Consider the following 21,717-nt stretch of genomic DNA (forward strand, 5'->3'; position numbering starts at 1 on the left):
AATAAAACCAAGAAGAAGGCCAAGGGAACCCCGAAAGAGTTCCCGGCGCCAGGTGGTATCGGACTCATCGTCCGATAACTCCGATACGCACTCCTCCCATGAAAACGAGGAGAAGGAAGACGGAGACTCTCCCCCTCCATCCGGGGGAGACAAGAAAACGAAGGCCGCTCCAACCGGGAGGCCAAAGGGTCCAAGAAGGGAAGGACTCTCCTTCCGGACTGTTCCACCACCGCCGCCGACGGCGAAGACGAGTGGCTTCTCAGGGCCAAGCCCCTGGCGAAGTCGTAAGTATTTGGATACTAGAGTAACTCATAGCATACTTTTGTTGCACTGCTTCTCCTAACATCGAATATGATTATGCAGTTCGCCCCAAGCCCGTATCGACGTATCATCATCGGGCGGTTCCTTGGGGTCGTCGGACATCGATAGTGATACACTTCCAACCGCCACCTCTCCCTGCCCTACGGACAATGCCGAGGTACTGTCTCAAGGGGCACCGAGACGGGGGGAGACAGTCCCGGAGGCGCCTCAAGGCGACCTTCCGGACTCCAGGAGCAAAGGGAGCAAGGCTCCCAGGGGCTCCAAGTTCGGCCCGCAGCCGGACACTGTGCCGGAACCTCCAGTGGTTCCGGACTCGGGCAGGCGGCCCCCTTCCAAGAGGGGCAAGCCGTCCGTGCCGGTGACCTCTGTCCATCCAGAGGCACCGGACGAACTGCTGGGAGCGCTTAGCGGCACTTCCATCGACGAAGAGCATTGTACTTTTATGAGTGCAATGATCAAGAAGGTTCAGTCCGCCAAGAGCGGACTGACTGAAGCCTGTACCAACCTTCTAACAGGCTTTGAGATAAGTATTTAAAATATAGGAAAAATATTACCGCATAGACAGTAGCCCCTGATGCTCTGTTTGGTGTTCACAAAGAAAAGCCGAATAGAGGATCGAATAATATCTGCAGGAGTCTAACATAAGTATGTATGTATGCGTATGCAGGCTTCGCTGCTGACCTCTGCCGCACTGACTGCGGAAGTCGCCGCACTGAAGCAGGACTTCGAGCGGTCCGAGAAAGAGCTCGGCCTTGCCAAGAGGCAGCTCGAGGAGAACAAGGGTAAGTAATACCTTGTCTATATAAAAAAGAAAATATGGTTGCGAACTGACAGGATCATCATGAATGTGCTAGGGGCCACGACCGAAGTGGCAACCCTGAAGCAAGCATTGTCCGGGGCCGAAAACAAAGCGGCCAAGGAGCGCACCGAGCGGGAGAGACAAGAGGCACGGGTGGGCGAGGTGCAGCAAGAGCTCCAGGCTCTCGTGAAGAAACACGAGACTTTGGAGCTTGACTCGAAGACGCGAGAGTCCGAGCTTGCCGCGGCCCTCGAGAGCACCAAGCATGCCAAGGCCGAAGCCCAAAAGGCCCTCCAGGAAATTGAGGCAATGAGGAAAATAGCGGCGGCTAAGGCATTCAATATGCAAAGCAAGCATGTGAAAGTAAATTATTTGTTACTTACCCGACTCCAGAGCTCTCCAGGAGCATTCGCAGATTTTCCCCGCAGCGTGTTGGATTCCGCGAAGTATTACCAGGCCGAGGAGGGAAGCTCGATGGAGAAGTTGTTCTGGTCTCAGTATACTGGGACCGAACACTCGGTGCCTATGAGCGACCAGCTGAAGCAACTGGTCGAGCTGCACAAGGAGGCCGAACAGGCCATGAGGGGCTTTATAGTCCGGATGTGGCCTGGCGACTCCCTTCCCAACAGCTACTTCGGCCTGGTGAGGCGGCTTGTGGATGCCTGCCCACGGCTGAAAGTCATCAAGTGGTCCGTCTGTATCGAAGGTGCACGCCGGGCCTTTGCCCGCGCGAAGGTGCACTGGGCCAAGATGGACGCCGAGAAGATGGTGAAGGAGGGGCCGCTGCAGGGCAAGGAGCATCGCCACCCTGAGATGTATTATGAGGGTGTCCTGAAGGGTGCCCGTCTTGTGGCGGACGAGTGTGCTAAGGATGTAATTTTTGAGTAAACTTGCTCGTGTGATCCTGTATTATGAAAACTTGTTCATATGCGCTATGCAACGCTTGTTTGGATTTAAAATATTACCTTCTGTGCGGCTGTTTATCAAATCTGAGAGATGGCCAGTCGTCGGCTTCTGGCCCCATGCCATGAGTGCTGGGGTGTTCGGGATAAACCTGAGCACTCTTTTTCCCATTGTTGGGTCCTTCGAGGGAGGTGTTCAGCACAACGAACAAGGCAACCGTACTATAATGCTTTATCACTCTCACTTAGCCATAGAATTCTACAATTTTAAATTTTGGCGAAGCCCCTAGTATTCGGAAGGCCAAATTCGGGGTGCTATACACTCCATAAGCCGGACAAAGCCGACTCCTCGCTCTAAGCGGCATAAGTCTTTAGGGACTCGAGACCTCTCGAACAGCGACCAGCTCTCACCTTATCATGACAGTCAGTTTTAGCTTTCTCTACTGAGGTGCTTAGCCCAGCTGAACCGGGGCACAATCGCAGTAGTTCTTCCAGTGCTACCTTAGCCGATATAGTGGAACGTAAGGTACCAAAACATGGGAGCCGGGCAAACCCAACTATTGACCCAAGACATGATTCGGAGCCGATGCATATAATGCTATAAGTTCAGGGTGCCGCACTGTCGAAAGTGTTCGGACTTCTCACGTCGTATTATGGGGTATGCTTAAGCCCCTGGCGTATTCGCCGTACCAGTGTACGGATGCTGAATGTCATGGATGAACATATATATATATATATAAAGAGAATAGAGAATGCGGTAATAGTCTAGTGTTATGCATTGTTTATTCAAAAAGGTGCGTCGAAGCAGAATGATACAAGTAGTGCGATAAGCAACAAGTAGGACTATCTGACATGTCCCCTCCAAGGGCAAGCTGAGGAATGGTATTTAAAGCAGGTAGTTCACTCGTTGTCAGAGACCATCTGGGAGTTCCGTGGTGCGACGTAGCTTTCCGCCTCCTTGGTTGTTGCATCGTGTGTCCGGCAATCGTACTGCCGAACGGGGTTTCCAGAGATTAAAGTCCTGAAAGAGAGAAAAATAACAAAGCGGGAAGCCCCTAGTGCAGTTGAGCCGCGTCTTGTGGCGTGCCGTAGTCGTGCCCCCCTCCCCACCTGTGCCCATGGTATTTTCAATGCGTAATTATGTACGCGTGGCACGGATTTCGCCGTTTGGCTGGTACTGGGGTGGGGGCCGCATTGCTACGCGAGCTCGGAACGTGCCAGGTGGTCTTGCTGCCAATTACTCCGGGCGCGCTTGAAGGTGTCCGGGTATTGAATCGCCAAACTGGTGGATTGCCTTAAGAGGCTGCTTTGCGCTTCTGCTGCGAGGGCCGCAGTGTGCTCCTCCGTGCGAAGAGAGCACTCTGCGTTTCCATTGACTGTGATGACCCCCCGATGTCCTGGCATCTTGAGCTTGAGATATGCATAGTGTGGTACTGCGTTGAATCTCGCGAATGCGGTTCGCCCAAGCAGTGCATGATAGCCACTGCGGAACGAGACTATATCGAAGATTAACTCCTTGCTTCGGAAGTTATCCGGGGATCCGAAGACCACTTCCAGTGTGACTAAGCCTGTGCAATGGGCCTCTACACCTGGTATGACGCCTTTAAAGGTCGTTCTTGTGGGTTTGATCCTTGAGGGGTCTATACCCATTTTGCGCATTGTGTCCTGATAAAGCAGGTTCAGGCTGCTGCTACCGTCCATAAGGACTCGAGTGAGGTGAAATCCGTCGATGATTGGGTCTAGGACCAGTGCGGCGAATCCGCCATGACGGATACTAGTGGGGTGGTCCCTGCGATCGAAGGCGATCGGACAGGAGGACCATGGGTTGAACTTTGGGGCGACTGGCTCCAACGCATATACGTCCCTTAACACACGCTTCCGCTCCCTCTTGGGGATGTGGGTTGCGTATATCCTGTTAACCGTCCGCATTTGTGGGGGGAACCTCTTCTGTCCTCCAGTGTTCGGCTGCCGGGGCTCTTTCTCGTCATCGCTATGTAGCCCCTTGTCTTTGTTTTCGGCGTTTAACTTGCCGGCCTGCTTGAACACCCAACATTCCCTGTTGGTGTGGTTGGCTGGCTTGTCAGGGGTGCCACGTATTTGCCACGAGCGATCGAGTATACGGTCCAAACTGGACGGGCCCGGAGTGCTTCTTTTGAATGGCTTTTTCCGCTGACCGGGTTTAGAGCCTCTGAATCCGGCATTGACTGACGTATCCTTGGTATTGTCTCTATTGACGCGACGCTTATGTTTGTTGCGACGTGACGTGCCTTTGCTATCCTTGGTATCTGAAGTACCATGGTTCTTTGATATGTTGTTGCTGCGAGCCAGCCAGCTGTCTTCTCCCGCGCAAAAGCGGGTCATGAGTGTCGTGAGGGCTGCCATAGATTTCGGCTTTTCCTGGCCAAGGTGCCGGGCGAGCCACTCGTCGCGGATGTTGTGCTTAAAAGCTGCTAGGGCCTCTGTATCCGGACAGTCGACGATTTGATTTTTCTTTGTCAGGAACCGTGTCCAGAATTGCCTGGCCGATTCCTCTATCTGCTGAATTATGTGGCTCAAGTCATCGGCATCTGGTGGTCGCACATAAGTGCCCTAGAAGTTGTCGAGGAATGCGGCTTCCAGATCTTCCCAACAGCCAATGGATTCTGCAGGCAGGCTATTGAGCCAATGCCGAGCTGGACCTTTGAGCTTGAGTGGGAGGTATTTGATGGCGTGTAGATCGTCACCGCGGGCCATGTGGATGTGCATGAGGAAGTCCTCGATCCATACCGCAGGATCTGTTGTGTCGTCGTATGATTCGATATTTACGGGTTTGAAATCTTCTGGGATTTGATGATCCATTACTTCGTCTGTGAAGCATATGGGGTGTGCGGCGCCTCTGTAGTGGGCTATGTCACGACGCAGCTCGGATGAGTATTGTCCGCTGTGTTCGGCCCGGCCAGATTTAATTTTACTGTATCCGGCGTGACGGTTATCGTCTCGCGTAGTGGCGCGCCCTCGCGATCCGTAGATCGATCTTGCGTGTTTTGCTTTGTCCTCCAATATGTCTCACAGGTCTAGCATGGTTCCTCGTGCCTTGTCATTTTTATTTGAGTGGCGTCGGGGTGCGGGCTGAGTTTTCGGCTGAATTGCCTCTCTGTCATGGCCACGAGGTGGCCGATCATCCGCATCATATGCTGGAGATGTAGGTTTTAATGCTTCCTCCTCCAGTCGGGGTAGCAACCTGCGCTTTGGGTAACTCTTGGAGGGGCGTTCGAGTTCATATTCCTCGGCCGCAAGGACATCAGTCCATATGTCAGCTAGCAAATCTTGATCGGCTTGAAGCTGCCGCTGCTTTTTCTTAAGGCTATTTGTCGTGGCTATAAGCCGGCGCTTGAAGCGCTCTTGCTCGACGGGGTCCCCAGGCACGGCAAATTCGTCATCGTCGAGGCTTGCGTCGTCTTCAGAGAGAGGCATGTAATTATCATCCTCCGCCTCTCCATCTGTCGCTCTCTCGGGAGGGCTGGCTTCTCCATCCTCCTGCTCTAAATCTTGCTGGAGGGGGTTGTTGTTGTCTTCGGCACTGTCCGGAGTGCTATTATCTCTTGTGCCGTTGTCACCGCTTTTGCTTTGGCGAGACTTAGAGCGGCGCCGCTGACGTCGGCGCTTGGGTTGCTTCTTGGAGGGGTCATCCTCTGCTGTCTCGTTGCCATTGCCTTCTTTGGGTGTGTCCACCATGTATATATCATATGATGAGGTGGCTGTCCAGTGCCCTGTGGGTAGTGGTTCTTCTTCGTCTCCCGCATTGTCGTCCATACCGTCGATGTCTTCGGAGTCGAAGTCGAGCATGTCGGTCAAATTGTCGACAGTGGCTACCAAGTGGGTGGTGGGTGGGCGGCGAATTTGTTCGTCATCCGCATCCCAATCCTGCCGAACATAGTTCGGCCAGGACTCTCCTGATAGGGAGAGAGACCTTAGTGAGTTCAGTATGTCGCCAAAGGGCGAGTGCTGAAAGATATCCGCGGAGGTGAACTCCATGATCGGCGCCCAGTCAGATTCGATAGGCACGGGCGTAGGCGGCTCGGAGTCCGTGGCCGGGGAAGAATCCGGTAGTTCGGCGTCACGGCTCCCTTGAAGGGTAAGGTCGATACTCGGCTCGATCGCCGCTGAGAGTACGGCCTCCGGGGCGGGGTCTATCCACCCGTCCATGGATGGCGCAATTGGCTCTGAATTGAGGGTCGAAGCGGTTGCCGGTGCGGTCTCCTGAACACTGTCCGACGGCAGAGCTAAATCATGCTCATCGTGACCGTGCAACGCACTCGGCAGGGGCTCGAATCCGTCGAAGATCAAGTCTCCGCGGATGTCGGCCGTGTAGTTTAAGGTTCCAAACCTGACCTGGTGGCCAGGGGCGTAACTCTCAATCTGCTCCAGATGGCCAAGCGAGTTGGCCCGCAGTGCGAAGCCGCCGAATACAAAGATCTATCCGGAGAGAAAAGTCTCACCCTGGACTGCATCGCTATCGATGATCGAAGGAGCCATCAAGCCTAATGGCGACGACACAGAGGAACTCTCAATGAAAGCACCAATGTCGGTGTCAAAACCGGCGGATCTCGGGTAGGGGGTCCCGAACTGTGCGTCTAAGGCGGATGGTAATAGGAGGCAGGGGACACGATGTTTTACCCAGGTTCGGGCCCTCTTGATGGAGGTAAAACCCTACGTCCTGCTTGATTATTCTTGATAATATGAGTAGTACAAGAGTTGATCTACCACAAGATCGAAGAGGCTAAACCCTAGAAGCTAGCTTATGGTATGATTGTATGTTGTCCTATGGACTAAAACCCTCCGGTTTATATAGACACCGGAGAGGGCTAGGGTTACACAAGGTCGGTTACAAAGGAGGAGATATACATATCCGTATTGCCTAGCTTGCCTTCCACGCCAAGTAGAGTCCCATCCGGAGACCCCCTAATCCATGACTCCCTCAATACCCCTATGTACGAGGAGGATAGATGACTTCTGGGCATGGCATGAGGAAGCTAGAGGTGGATTCAGCGTACGTTCTGCTTATCGTATGATCCTGCATACAAAACATGGCCGGGAAGCTTGGCTTAATGAACAAGAGGGTCATCAAGTGCGCAGGCTGAGAGTGATCACTTGAGTAAAATTTGGCACATGGAGGTTCCCTCGAAGTTAAAGATGTTTGTGTGGCGTCTCTCCAGACGATCCATGCCTACGGGAGAGTTATTAAAACACCGCAACATGTCTCCCGAGGACAGTTGTCACTTGTGTGGAGCGACGGATACGTGGAAACATGCCTTTTTTATCTGCCCGATATAGGCTAGCGTATGGTCTTTCGCGCCTGATGATCTGGTTTATCATCTGATGGAAAGACAGGAGGAAGGATCGAGGGAGTGGCTTTTTGCCCTTCATATGACCGTCTTGATAGGGAGTCCTTTGTACGAATGATTGTTACCATGTGGGCGATTTGGGCAGCGAGGAGAAAAGCGATTTATGAAGATATATATCGATCATCGCATGCCATAAATGCCATAAATGGTTTCATCACAAGCTATCTAGCCGAAGTTAGTGCAATCAATGCAAAACTACCAAAAACAAGTCATGCGGCCATCCCAAAACCAAACCAGTGGTAAACACTGGTAGCGGGATGTGTTAAGGTTAATGTTGATGCTGCAGTGTCGAGACGAGCTAAGCGTGGTGCTATTGGGGCAGTATGTCGTAGTGCGGATGGGACATTCTTGGGAGCTTCTGTAATGGTCGTCAATTTTATTGCAGAACCACAGATTTTGGAGGCGATTGCAATCAGAGAAGCACTAGATCTCTCAGATGATCTCTATGAAAGGAGGATACATGTGGCCTAACTGCAAGGTAGTTGTGGAAGATTTGAAGAAGGAGAATTCATCCGTTGATGGAGCGATTATACAAGAGATAATACGACACTCCTTGGATTTTGATTTTTGTAAATTTAGCCATGAATTTAGGAGTTCGAACTTCGAAGCTCACAATTTAGCGAAGTATGGTTTATCTCTCCAGGGTGGCCGTCATGTTTGGTTAGGACTGTCTCGAAACCTTACTTCCGTCCCTGTAAACATTGTGACGGATTAATAAAAACTTCGTGAGATTGTCTCAAAAAAACAAGGTGCACGTTTCCTCACTTTTCCCCGCATAGGTCAGGGAATAGGAGGTCTCCGGCAAATACGCACACACGTCAAATGGATGCGAAGACAGTCACAAGCAAGGTTCCTGCTGCGTTTTTTTGCGTGGTTTTTCTGTTTGGCTTCTGAACTGTTTTTTTTCTTAGTTGGATTCTCCATTCTATCCCTTTATTTCTTTTTTTTCATCGTCCATTTTTCCTCTTTTGTTGTTCTTTTACTCTATGCATTTTCTCCTTTCCCCCCAATATGTATGAATATTTGTCCTTTGGGTCTGAGCGTTTTTGACTAATACAAGGTGATTTTTTTGAACAATTCATGGTGAATATTTTTTTAATACACAATGAATATTTTTATATTATTTTATAAACTATGTTTATATTTTTTAAATAGATAAGGAGAATTTATTTGACTTTTAAAGTACACGGTTAAGTTTATTAATACATGATGAACATTTCTGAAACATGGTAAAATTTTCATTAATGCACAATTAACATTTTTAATTACGTGATGACTTTTTTTAAATACATGATAATTCATTGTTAAATACAAGATGAACTTTTTAAAATTAATGGAAAGCCTTTTAAATTCACGATGAACATTTTTAAGATACACGGCGAACAATTTTGCAATACGCAATGAAGATTTTAAATTCATGGTTATCATGTTCTGAACACATGATGAACATTTTTTAAAAGCCTCACTTATCTAGAAAAAAATGTACATAAATCGGCTTGTTCATCCTAAGAGAAAAAACTACGACCAGCAGTATGAATGCGTTGCACACGCCTAAATTTCTCTAGAGTTTCAGTTCACTGATCTGAAAATTGACTTGAAGTAATGGCAAAATCACACTGTCCTTATCATGTCCATCGCCTCGAACAGCTGCAGTTGTTCGGTTGACAATTCGACTTGTTTAAATTACTTGAATCATAATAACTTCTTATACAAAACACACACTGAAACTACAAAATCTTGATAAAGCAACACATCAACACACCCTCACACTCGCCTGACACAGCGACACACACAACAAAACGCATGCTTGGCTTATACCCACGCATGCAAACCGATCATAATTAGCACCGTCGACCACTCACTGATCACCAACCCGCTGATGATGAGATTTCATCCTTGGGCAGGACGGGGGTAGACCTGACTCAGTGATGCCCGTGGTATCCACCACCGCCGCCACCGCCGCCGTAGGTGGGCGTGGGAGGGACGGGGTGGTAGTCCGGGTGGGGCTGCGGCTTGGGCTCGGGCTTGGGCACGGGGCCGTAGTCAGGGTGGGGCTGGGGCTTGGGCTCCGGCTTCGGCGGCACGGGCTTCTTGTGGTGGAAGTGCTCCATGATGTGCTTCTTGATCGGTCCGCATAGGGTCATGGACGCACACTCCAGCGACGCTGCAGACGGCGTGGCAATGTTGTCGCCGGCGACGACGCCGAAGGTGGTGCCCTGGGACACCGGCACGATCTTGGACGGCTCCTGGCCGGGGCACGGCGCGTTGGAGGCGGCGCTGTGGAGCTGTGCGACGCAGTCGGCACCATGGAGGTCAGAAGCGAGGAGCACGCTGAAGGCGCCGGTGCCGTCGAGGGCGCCCACCGCCTTGCTCTCGTACTCGCCGGCGCTGTTCGTGCACTTGATCGCCACCTGCAGAGCCTTGAAGGCTTCCTCGGCCTTGATGTTCTTCCTGGTGCAGTCGGCGCACTTGGCCAGGCCGACGACGACTGACGCCGCCTCGGTGTTGGCGACGGCGATCGCCAGCAGGACGCAGAGGACGAGTGCTCTCGTCGGAGCTGCCATGCCTGAAACTCTGGATCGCACTACTGCCACTTGCTAGTGTGAAGTGGCTGATGGATGGATGGATGTAACAGGCGACGCATGGCTTATATAGGCCTCGGCGTTGATCGGCAGAGCTCGAATGCTCAACCGGCCGATCTGTCCGCAAGCGCAGAAGAAGAAGGATGGCCGGCGGGCGCAGTGAAGCGAGACACCGAGAGATGAGCTAGTAATTCGCTTTCGGCGCGCCGAAGTTTCTGATGCCAAATTAATATCTGTCGTCCTTGTGATCCACGTCGTTGTTCGGTTGGTGTCTTGGTGATCGATTTTTTATTTATTTAAAATATACAAACATGTCACGAATGGCATCCTAGCTGCCAAACTTCTTCGGCGCGGAAGGTTGAATCGTTCAGAAACTTATGTTGAAAATGTCAATATCTATAATATCAAGTGATATGAAAAATATATTTTATGATGGACGTGACATTGATTTGGTATCTTTAAATGTTGGTAAATTTATGTCTTTCTAAAAACTTGGTCAAATTTAGAAAGTTTGATTTAAGACCAAACTGACATGCATGCGAAAAGACAAACATAGAGTAGTACGTACCACAGATTGCAGGTTGACGCATCAAAATATATGACACTGCCGACTTCCATATTTATCCGATCAAATAGATACTCCTTCTATTTCAGAATATAAGGTATATTAGTTTTTTTAAAGCTCAAATTTCTTTAACTTTGACTAAGTTTATAGAAAAATATATCAATGTCTACAATACAACATCATTGGCATTAGAATCATCATTAAATATATTTTCTTATTTTATTTTTTACTATTGTGGGTGTTGATATATTTTGCTCTAAACTGGATCAAATATCGAAATGTTTGACTTATAAAAAAACTAATGCACCTTATATTTTCAAATTGATGGAGTATGACAAAAACATGTGACTCGTGACATTATACAAACTATGAGACCTTTAAGTTTAAGAGTATGGAATAAACGCCAAGAACCGACGTCGTAAAAACTTGATTCTCAAATTGGTGGAAGCAATAACAGACTTCATATACGAGTGGACTTAATAGCTCCATCTCATTTTCAAAGAAAGCCCCACGGGGTCTGCAACTCCAAGGACAACGGTGTATCCCGGATGACACTGTATTTTTTTCTGAATCATATCCCATTTCGCCATGCATCCAACGGTTATACAATGTTCATATACTCCACGTGAAATGCTACTGTTTGAGCTTGTTGTGTCCCTGTGGAAATGATCTACGCATATATAACATCCCTTTTCCAAGTATCATTACATTTAAGATCTTCTTTTTGTACACATAAATAACGGCATGGATCTTCTTCTTTCTTACACTTATGGTCTCCTTTTATTCAACAACGAGTAGCATTATATTGTTGACAAGAATTTGGATTAGCTCCCAAGGCGCGTCATCCATCCAAGTACCATGTGTAGAGGATCTAGCTAATATAGCTACTTCATGTGCGGTTGCATTAGCCTCTCTAGGACAGTGATCATGGATTACATGAGTAAAATCAAGAGACGTATTATACGTAACATCATTAAATAAATGACTCATGACGCCTGACGATGAAGCCCCTTCCAGCATTGTCATAATCACCTCTAGGTTACCTGAATTCACTTCAAGCTTGTTGCACCCAACTGTGTGTGCAAGATTCAGCCCCATATCTTAGTGTTGTGGCTTCGGTCATGAAAGCGTCAAAACAAATATCAACTCTTTCATTTGGAGCAACAACGAATTTTCTCGTACAATCTCAAAGGACAAGTGCTACAAATGCATACAGATTATCAAGGTCAAACGATGTGTCCACATTGAGCTTTAAATAACCATGGATCGGCTTGGTCCACCCTCCATGCTTCATAATTGGTTCGAGGTAGCTTGCTAATGTGAAGTTTGCTGCCAATGCTCTCACTGGAAGATGAATTTGATTTGGTGTTTGTATCGACTGGCCATGCAAGAGTTTCCTTTGCTCCCACCAGACATACCAAGATGCAATAGCAATAATTTATCGTGATGCATGTCCTAAAATCATCACTTCTTGATCAGGGAAGTTCAATAAATATTCCAGCGTCTCCTCCCGGGGGATTGCACACTTCACTAGCCAATGAGTATTCAAATAGAAGATGTTTAACGTCCTCAGCCATGATTTGCAAATGGGACAATGAGGAGACACCTTTATATGTCTATCAACAAGATTTGCACAACAGGGGATCGCCCCTTTCAATTGCCCTCCACAAGAAAAAAATTACCTTGGTCGGACACTACAGGTTCCAAACTAAATCCCATGTACTGTTATGCCTCGATGCTTCAATAGTACTCTCGTTAGATATTTTATCCAATGTACCATCCATCTTTTCCAACTCTCTATTTTTGTTGGATGCAAACTTTCATAGGAAATCAAAACATTGTGAGTAATTAACCGTCCTGGGGCAAGGGCACTCTTGCCGACCCATGTGTTGTTGGTTGCTGTAAAAAAGGGTGTTGTAAAGCTTTTCAATCTGAAAAAGATGTTCTTCTAAGGTGGCACGGCCAATCACTAACATAAGTTTTCTATATCTTGAGAGAATCTTGGAGAATTTAAACAGCTAGCCCCACTAACCTATTTCTCTCTATGTAAGCAAGCCATCTCAGCGTGTCAAAGATCCACCTTTAATATGCAACCATGCGTAGGAAAAGCTTCACATCGACATGCAAATATTAATGGGAATTTCCATTGTAGTATTACGCTATTTACATTTACTAAATATTTTACAACCATACAGTAATCAAACACAATAAACCACATATATTTTCATTTTATTTGTTATAATATTAATCTAACTATTCATGTTCCACACAACAAAATACATTGTGCGAGATATCATCTAGTTATAATAAACATTTATTCACTTGGTTTCCGATGTTTGGCATTCATCATTTATCAAGAGCACCCAACTTGTCATATAGGAGTATTAGCTCCGACCTCGATTTAGTTATGGAAACTACTTATCAATATATTGTGGCCCAATTAATAGAAATCCCACGTTCGATGAACCGATAGTCATAGAGCAACTTCTAAGTAAAATGGAATGCGAACTGCAGAACAAAATATGTATGGCTGCAATCGGCGTTATTATATTCGAAGTTTGAGAAGTTTTTATGTTATTATGCCACTTTGTGCTGCTCTGATTGGTTGTAAGATTGCTTTCAAATTAAGCTTCTAACCAGCCAATCCACGCTGCTAGCTCAAGTCTTGTTGATTTAGCACATATAAATGCTCCGGAGGCGCGCCGCACGTAGAAAGGGATCAACAGAGAATTAGGTATGTAGGCTCTAACTTGTTTAGGCTCTAGTAGATGATAAAGACTACGTACTTACGCTGCATGCATGCATGCATGCATGCTTGTCCATCTGCCGCGTGGAACCTACGAACGAGAAGGACACGATCGACCACCAGCCAATGCAAAGTCGATCACCAACCGAGTAATGACAAACGACGTGCGTGGATCAAATCGATCATTGATCGATGCGTGCAGTCGTCCAGAATCGATCAACCGAGTTTTAATTCGCCATCTGAAATTTCGGCGAGTTAGCCGGTCTCTCCTTGTCAGGCATCACTTCGCCGGCCACCAGGCGAACATGCAGCCAGATCATCGGCCGAGCTGGATCGATCAATGCGGATGCCTATATAAGCCATGCGTCGCCTGTTGCATCCATCATCCATCCATCCATCCATCCATCAGCCACTTCACACAGGCAAGCGAGTGGTAAGGGTTCAGGCATGGCAGCTCCGAGAGCGCTCGTCCTCGCCGTCCTGCTGGCGATCGCCGTCGCCAACGCCGAGGCAGCGTCCGTGGTCGTCGGCCTGGTCAAGTGCGCCGATTGCACCAGGAAGAACATGAAGGCCGAGGAAGCCTTCAAAGGTGAGCTAGCTACATACCGAATATAGGTAGATAAGAAATGAAGAGTACTGTCACTCTGCATGTGCACACTTCACACGCATATAAATGTATGGAGATCAGCTCACAGTCACTGATGTACTCATGTCCCTGCCACGAAATTTTTGTCAGGTCTCCAGGTAGCAGTCAAGTGCAAGAACGTCCATGGCGACTACGAGAGCAAGGCAGTGGGTGCCCTCGACGGCACCGGCGCCTTCAGTGTGCCACTCGCCGCTGACCTCCAGGGCAATGACTACGTCGCACAGTGTAGAAAACCTAGGCTAAAGTGTATACTCGATGCAGGGACGCGTGTGTGTTAATATATGGCGCAAAGGCCTGCGAGATTACAAGGGTTGTTAGGCCATGGACTTGATCTCCAAGTTAACTAACTAACAGATATGGGATCAGGTCTCCTTGGCCTAACCGAATACAACACACGCACACATACATCGTTTAACATTCCCCCTCAATCACAACTATCCAAGTTGAGATTGTGCCTAAAAGCTTGCAGCTGCCTAAAAGAAAGCGGTTTAGTAAATCCATCTGCAACTTGATCGCCAGTAGGTATAAACCTGATATTCAACAATTTGTCAGCCACCCTTTCTCGAACAAAGTGATAGTCTATCTCTATATGCTTGGTCCTAGCATGAAAAATAGGATTAGCAGACAAGTATGTAGCACCAAGATTATCACACTAAAGTGATGCTGCCTTTGGATGTCGAACACCCAACTCTGTCAACAAGTTCTGAACCCAGATGATTTCAGCAGTAGCATTTGCTAGAGCCTTATACTCAGCTTTTGTACTTGATCTGGATACAGTTGGCTGTTTACGAGCACTCCAGGAGATTAGATTACTTCCAAGAAAAACTACAAAGCCTCCAGTTGATCTCCTATCATCAGGACAACCTGCCCAATCTACATCTGAGAAAGCACTTACAAGCATCGAATCCGACTTTCCCAGTTTGAGTCCATGACTCTTTGTTCCTTGAAGATACCTAAGTATTCTCTTTACTGCTGTCCATTGCACACTAGTAGGAGCATGTAAAAACTGACATACTTTATTTACTGAGTATGAGATATCTGGTCTAGTCAATGTCAGATATTGTAATGCTCCTACAATACTTCTGTACCTGGTAGAGTCTTCTGTCCCAAGCATGTCTCCATCATAAAGAGACAATTTTTCAGAGGTGGACAAAGGTGTAGATGATGGCTTACATCCCTTCATGCCCATCCTTTGAAGTATTTCTTGCACATATTTTTCCTGTGACAGAACAATTCCATTCTTTGCATATTTTACTTCAATTCCAAGGAAGAAATGAAGACTACCAAGGTCCTTGAGTGCGAACTCCTTGCTCAAAACCATGAGAAGAGCTTCAACTGCTTTAGATGATGAGCTTGTAACAACTATATCATCAACATAAATAAGCATAAAAATAGTTATCCCATGCCGATGATAATAAAACAACGAAGTATCTCCCTTGGACGGAGCAAAACCAAGAGATTGTAACTTTGAGGACAATCGAGAGTACCAAGCTCTAGGTGCTTGTTTCAGTCCATAGATTGCTTTATCAAGTTTGCAGACATGACATTGAAAACGTGGATGCTCATACCCAGGAGGTTGCCTCATGAACACTTCCTCTTCCAGAACACCATGCAAAAACGTGTTCTTGACATCTAGCTGTCTTATGCACCAGTTTCTAGATACTGCAACTGAAAGAATTAATCTAATGGTGGCAGCCTTTACTACAGGACTAAATGTGTCCTCATAGTCAATCTCATACCTCTGTTTAAATCCCTTAGCAACTAGACGTGCCTTGTACCTGTCAACAGTGCCATCAGACTTTCTCTTTACCTTCTAAACCCACTTGCAGTCAATTATATTCCTGCCCTTGGCTGGTGGAACCAAACGCCATGTTCTATTCTTTATTAGGGCTGCATACTCCTCATCCATGGCTTGCTTCCGACGAGATTCACCTAGCGCCTCTCCAAAGCTTTGAGGTTCACCTGTTGCACAAAAAGAACCCCAACGAATACAACCATCTTTGTATACTGTAGGTTTAACAATACCACTTTGCGATATGGTGTGCGAACGCACGGGAGGGGGCGGAGCTGGTCGATCAATTTGTTGTTGAAGACGATTTGTAGAGGATGAAACAGCAGATCCAGAATCAGCCACAGAAGATCCACCAGAGAACTCCTGTAGCGGCTCCTGTGCAGACAGAGACAAATCGGCTGGAGCGAACGAGGCTGCCTCTCCGGAACTGCCACTTGGCGCCGCCTGTATGGTGCGCAGAGGCTGGTCGGGCGGGGGCACACCTGCGCCCGAGCGTGCAACCCCACCGGTGTGTGGGCTGCCCTCGTCCACACAAGTGGGTCGACCAGATGCCTGTGCAGGGGGCCCGCCTGACCCCGCCACTGAAGATGCCCAACCGAGGCCACGCGCTGGGGCTCCGCCTGGACCCGTAGTGGGCGCGGCGCGCCTGCCCGCCGAATCAGGCGATGGCGCTGATCCCGCAAGAGATCCTGCCGCGTCTGACAGGATGGATCCCGAGGGAATCCCACCGGGATTGGCGACCGGATCCTCTGTGGCTTCCCCTGTGGTTTCTGTGAGCATAAAATCATGCGCATTTTCGCTATTTTCTGCTCCATATTCCTATACACTTTCAGCAGAATTTTCATCAAAGGCATTATTGTGAGACATTGACATGTGGTCAGCAGCATCTACTACTCCCCCTTGAAGAAAACCAGGTGATGGCAGAAGATGTGAAGGTAGGAGAATGAGTTCTTTGCGAAGTTGTGCACCGGCATTTGGGTGGAGTTGGGCAAAAGGAAAGACATGTTCATCGAAAACCACATCACATGAGACATAAACCCGACCAGAGGCCACATCAAGGCACTTGTAGCCTTTGTGGAGGGTATTATACCCTAAAAACACACATTGTTTTGACCGGAATTCAAGCTTGTGTTTATTTAAGGGGCGTAGATTGGGCCATACGGCACACCCAAAAATGCGAAGGAAGGTGTAGTTGGGTTTTGTACCAAAGAGGCGTTTGGTTTTTGATGACCCTACTAGGGACACGGTTGATGAGGTAAACTGCAGTGAGAAATGCCTCATCCCAAAACTTCAAGGGCATAAAAGCATGCGTAAGAAGAGATAGACCCACTTCCACGATATGCCTATGTTTCCTTTCCGCGGACCCGTTCTGTTGGTGAGCATGGGGGCATGAAACGTGATGAGTAATGCCAATGCGTTCAAAGAAAGAATTTAGCTTTTGGTATTCACCCCCTCCAATCCGTTTGCATAGCCAAAATCTTGCGATCAAAGAGGAGTTCAACATGCTGCTGGAAGATATGAAACTTCTCAAACATGTCAGACTTATTTTTGAGCAAATAAATCCAACTAAATTTGCTAAAATCATCAATAAAGCTCACATAATATTTTTGTCTACCTACAGAAACGGGTCCGGGACCTCACACATCTGAAAAAACAAGCTCTAAAGGAGCCTTGGACTCACTAGTGGACTTACGATAAGGGAGTTGATGGCTCTTGGCCATCTGACAAGCATCACAAACCAAAAAATGATCTGTTTTATTGGACACAGGAAGACTAAAATCTCGAAGAATTTTCTGAACCACCGGGAATGCAGGATGTCCTAGGAGCCTATGCCATCTTGATGTAGACGGTTTTACCACGCTAAGGACTTGTCGAGTGGGAGGAGCCTCTTGCCGACCAGAAACTGGGAAGAGACCATCTCTACTCTCGTTTTGAAGAATGATCCTCCGAGTGGCACGATCCTTAGCAAAAAAAGTTTCAGGGTAAACTTCAAGAAAGGCATGATTGTCTTTGATAAGTTGATAAGCGGAGAGTAAACTCTTGTCAGCTTGAGGAGAATAAAGGATATTGTTTAGATCTAATGAGACATGGGGTGTAGATAAAACTGAATGACCAACATGAGCAATGTTCATACCTTGACCACTCGCAGTGTGGATTTGTTCCGGGCCGGTGTAGCGATCATGGACAACAAGCTTCTCCAGTTCGCCAGTCACGTGATTCGTCGCCCCAGTGTCAAGATACCAGTTGGTGTCAACCCCATAAGCATGGGCGGCGTTGGCAGATCGGTTACCACCGCCACCTCCACCTCCTGCTGGATTGCGCACATTGTTGTTGTAGTTGCGGTCGTAGCGCTTCTTGCAGCGCCATGCTCCACGCCCTTCAAGCTTGCAGATTTGGCACTTCTCGCGGTCGCGATCACCACGATCACCGCGGTCACCACCCGGGCGGGGCGGACCACCAGAGCCGCCGCCACCAGAGTTGTCGGAGAAGCGGGCACCCGTGTTGTTGTTGTAGCCACGGGAGCCACCGCCACCGTTCCAGCCACCACTACCGTTCCCAGAACGGTTGGAGTTTCTGCGGCCGCCGCCCTTTGCAGCGAGGTTGGCGGAGTAGATAGAGGTCTGGGCGGCGGTGATGCGGGACTCGGCAGCGAGCAGCAACGAGAACAGCTCGCCCAAGCCAATGGGTTGGTCAGTGATGGTGCGTGTGGAGACGGTGGAGAAGAAGCCGCTGTACTCCGGCTCATGCTGAAGACCTTGGATGATGTGAGAGACCACATCATCTTCATCCAAGTGCCTCCCAACAGCAGCAAGTTCATCGGCGAGCCCCTTCATCTTGGTGAAGTAGGCGGCCGCCGAGAGGTCACCCTTCCTGGGGTGACCGATCTGGTCCCTGAGCTGGATGATCCGAGCTCGGGATTGCGAGGAAAAACTCTGAAGGAGAGCGTTCCAGGTTGCGGTAGCGGTTGTGCAGTTACTGACCTGCAGAAGAACATCGCGAGAGAGAGATGCGATCAGGAAACTAAGCACCTGCTGGTCCTGAGTGACCCAAACGGTGTGCTCTGGGTTGGCGGTGATGGTGATCTCCTTCTTGCCAGAGACGGCTTTCTCCGTGCGAAGCTCGGCGGGGGGCTCCTAGGTGGAGCCGTCGAGGAAGCCCATCATGCCCGCTGCCTTAATGTTTGGCAGGACTTGCGCCCTCCAGATGAGGAAGTTCTCCCGATTCAGTTTTTCTGTGATGGTGTGGCTGAGAGAGGCAAGGGAGGGCGCAGCCATGGCGGAGGTGGAAGAAGATATGACCTAGATGCGATGGAAGAGATAGGCTCTGATACCATGTAGAAAACCTAGGCTGAAGCATATACTCGATGCAGGGACGCGTGCGTCTTAATATATGGCGCAAAGGCCTGCGAGATTACAAGGGTTGTTAGGCCATGGACTTGATCTCCAACTTAACTAACTAACAGATATGGGATCAGGTCTCCTTGGCCTAACTGAATACAACACACGCACACATTACAAATATACATCGTTTAACACTTGGGATCAGGTCTCCTTGGCCTAACTGAATACAACACATGCACACATTACAGATATACATCGTTTAACACATAGCTCCACAGCGCCGCCTCCAACGCGTCGTGCCCCGGCCAGGAGCCATCAAAGATCGTGCCGGTTTCGGAAGGCACCACCTTCGGCATCGTCGCCGGCGACAACATTGCCACGCCGTCTGCAGCGTTGCCGGACTGCGCATCCATGACCCTGTGCGGGCCAATCAAGAAGCACATCATCGAGCACTTCCACCACAAGAAGCCCGTGCCACCGAAGCCGGAGCCCAAGCCCCAGCCCCACCCGGACTACAGCCCCGTGCCCAAGCTCGAGCCGAAGCCGCAGCCCCACCCGGACTACCACCCCATCCCTCCCACGCCCACCTACGGCGGCGGCGGCGGATACCACGGACACCACTGAGTCTGGTCTACCACCGTCGTCCTACCCAGCGATGATATCTCATCAACGGGTTCAAAGTCAGTGAGTGATTGACGTTGCTATTTATGATCGGATTGCATGTGTGGGTCGGTGGGTGGATTGTTTGGTGTTGTGCTCGCTGCCCCGTTTTAGTATCTGCACCGCAGAGTTGAGAGTTCAAAATAACAGTTGTGAGGAACACAGGGATCACTGTGTATTTTGCTTTTTAAAGATTGGTAATTTCAGTGTGTGTTTTGTATACGAAGTTGTGGATCAAGTAATTTAATCAAGTCCATTATTTGAGCCAATGGAATTACTGCAAATGTTGGCTTTTTTGTCTTGATCTTGTTCTACTGTGTGCTGCGTGCGTTTAGTTCGTGTTTTGCCTAATGTTATAGGCTTGCTTTTACCTTTATTTTCTTTTACGTTTTTGGTTCATGTAATAACTGTGTGGTGGTTTTTTAATGGAAAAATGGCAAAAATGCTACATCGACGGGCTCTTTACGGGGTTTCGAGGGACTCTCCTAAATTAAACTTGCCCCCCCCCCTCTGATTTTCAGGAAGGCAGGGCCCCTCTCCCCCTTAGTCCAATCACAGTTTGCCAACTCAATAATTCCCCGTAAAACATTCGTAATGATTCGTTGATGTAGCATTGCTCGAAAAATGGTATTACCATTGTGTAGTCGTGTGAGACCATCATTTACTTTCAGCCGGTTTTCAGATCTATGGACTCAAACTCAAGAGGACTTCAGGCAGGTGTGCAAATGGATCTGTCATGGACAACTCATGGCATTCATGTCAAAAACAAAATTGCAGCTACCAGGGATCATGCATTCATACTGCCCCTTCCGCTTTGACTTCTTTCAGCCTAAGCAGGAGGTGAACTGGGCCATGGCCCGGTCCAGCTGAAGTACATAAGGGGGCATATTTCGCTCGGACCGCTAAAGACCAAACAATCAGTACCACTTAGGCAGGAGAGAACCTTCTTAGTCAGGTACATGGATTTACACAGGTAAAGTTTGAACAATGCTTTAGACAAGATAACGAGGTAGCTCATGTAATAGCTAAACATAGTTTATTGGCGAAAAGGATCCAGATCTACTCCCTCCATTCCTAAATATAAGCCCTTTTAGAGTTTTCAATATGGACTACGTGCAGAGCAAAATGAGTGAATCTACACTTAAAATATGTCTATATACATCCTTATGTAGTGTATATTGAAATCTTTTAAAATGCATGTATTTAGGAACGGAGGGGGTATTATAAATGTTCACCAGAAGTAAAATTACAAAGCACCACAAACATAATAAAAATTACATCAAGGTCCATTAACCATCGAACGGCCACTGACCACCAGAACGATCCGACGACGTGTCGTTGTCGTTGCTCCCATACCGAAGCCGGCTTGACCTTGTCGATCACAGCTAGAAAGTCTTGGTGCACATGCCCTTAAGGACCAGCGCCCCGGATTTGCAATCATTGTTGTAGATCCCTTGAATCAATCTAAAGAACCTAACATCAAATATCATCATCGCGTACGCATGCCGATAAACCCTACCCTTGCTGACCCGAGGAGCAGACGAGAATCTACGCCGGAGGTTTGTCGATACGTCCCAACGGACAAACTCGAGGAGAATCGAAGCCTGAAAGACCGGCTCGAATATGTAGCATCGCCCATAGGAGGACTAAAAACCCAACCTATCTATTAGCCGGAGCCGAGCCATCAGGATTGCCCTCCTTGCATCCGGTTGTCTACGAGGTGGAGCACTTTTTTTCCTCTGGCAGGCTGATCTGCCAGAGACTCATCCCTCTAGGAAGGGGAATTCGAAGCCATCGTCATCACCAACACTCCGATCATCATTGGGACCAATGCATATCCGGACTTCTGAACTTACATCAGATCCTTAATTGAGTATAATGTCTGATGTTGATTACTGTTTGCTGTTGATACTTAGAAGTTTTATTGGATTCATATGTTCAGGTTGTTATTCATACTTTCATCTCCACTGATCATGATC

General features: G+C 48.3%; 2 protein-coding genes across 3 annotated transcripts in view; one reads left to right on the top strand and one right to left on the bottom strand.

Annotated features, from left to right (window-relative positions):
* The window catches only part of LOC147983409 (uncharacterized), a 50,172-nt gene extending 30,470 nt beyond the window's left edge, over positions 1–19,702 (top strand). Inside the window, exons 3-6 of one of the 2 annotated variants that reach the window (XM_087542933.1) lie at positions 13,738–13,888; positions 14,036–14,168; position 14,255; positions 19,349–19,702. In XM_087542933.1, the coding sequence (XP_087399059.1) occupies positions 13,738–13,888; positions 14,036–14,168; position 14,255; positions 19,349–19,702 (639 nt within the window). Of the gene's footprint in view, positions 1–13,700; positions 13,889–14,035; positions 14,169–14,254; positions 14,256–19,348 lie in introns of those variants that run through there. The other variant, XM_087542934.1, reaches the window with a different exon arrangement.
* LOC125540798 (uncharacterized) lies at positions 9,060–10,039 on the bottom strand. The gene has a single exon (XM_048704356.2). The coding sequence runs from the start codon at positions 9,968–9,970 to the stop codon at positions 9,329–9,331; it is 642 nt and encodes a 213-aa protein (XP_048560313.2). The 5' UTR covers positions 9,971–10,039; the 3' UTR covers positions 9,060–9,328.
* Positions 19,703–21,717: the final 2,015 nt, after the last annotated feature.

This window comes from Triticum urartu, chromosome 2A, assembly GCF_056163025.1.
Source record: "Triticum urartu cultivar PI428250 chromosome 2A, HENAU_Tu73, whole genome shotgun sequence".
Taxonomy (NCBI): domain Eukaryota; kingdom Viridiplantae; phylum Streptophyta; class Magnoliopsida; order Poales; family Poaceae; genus Triticum; species Triticum urartu.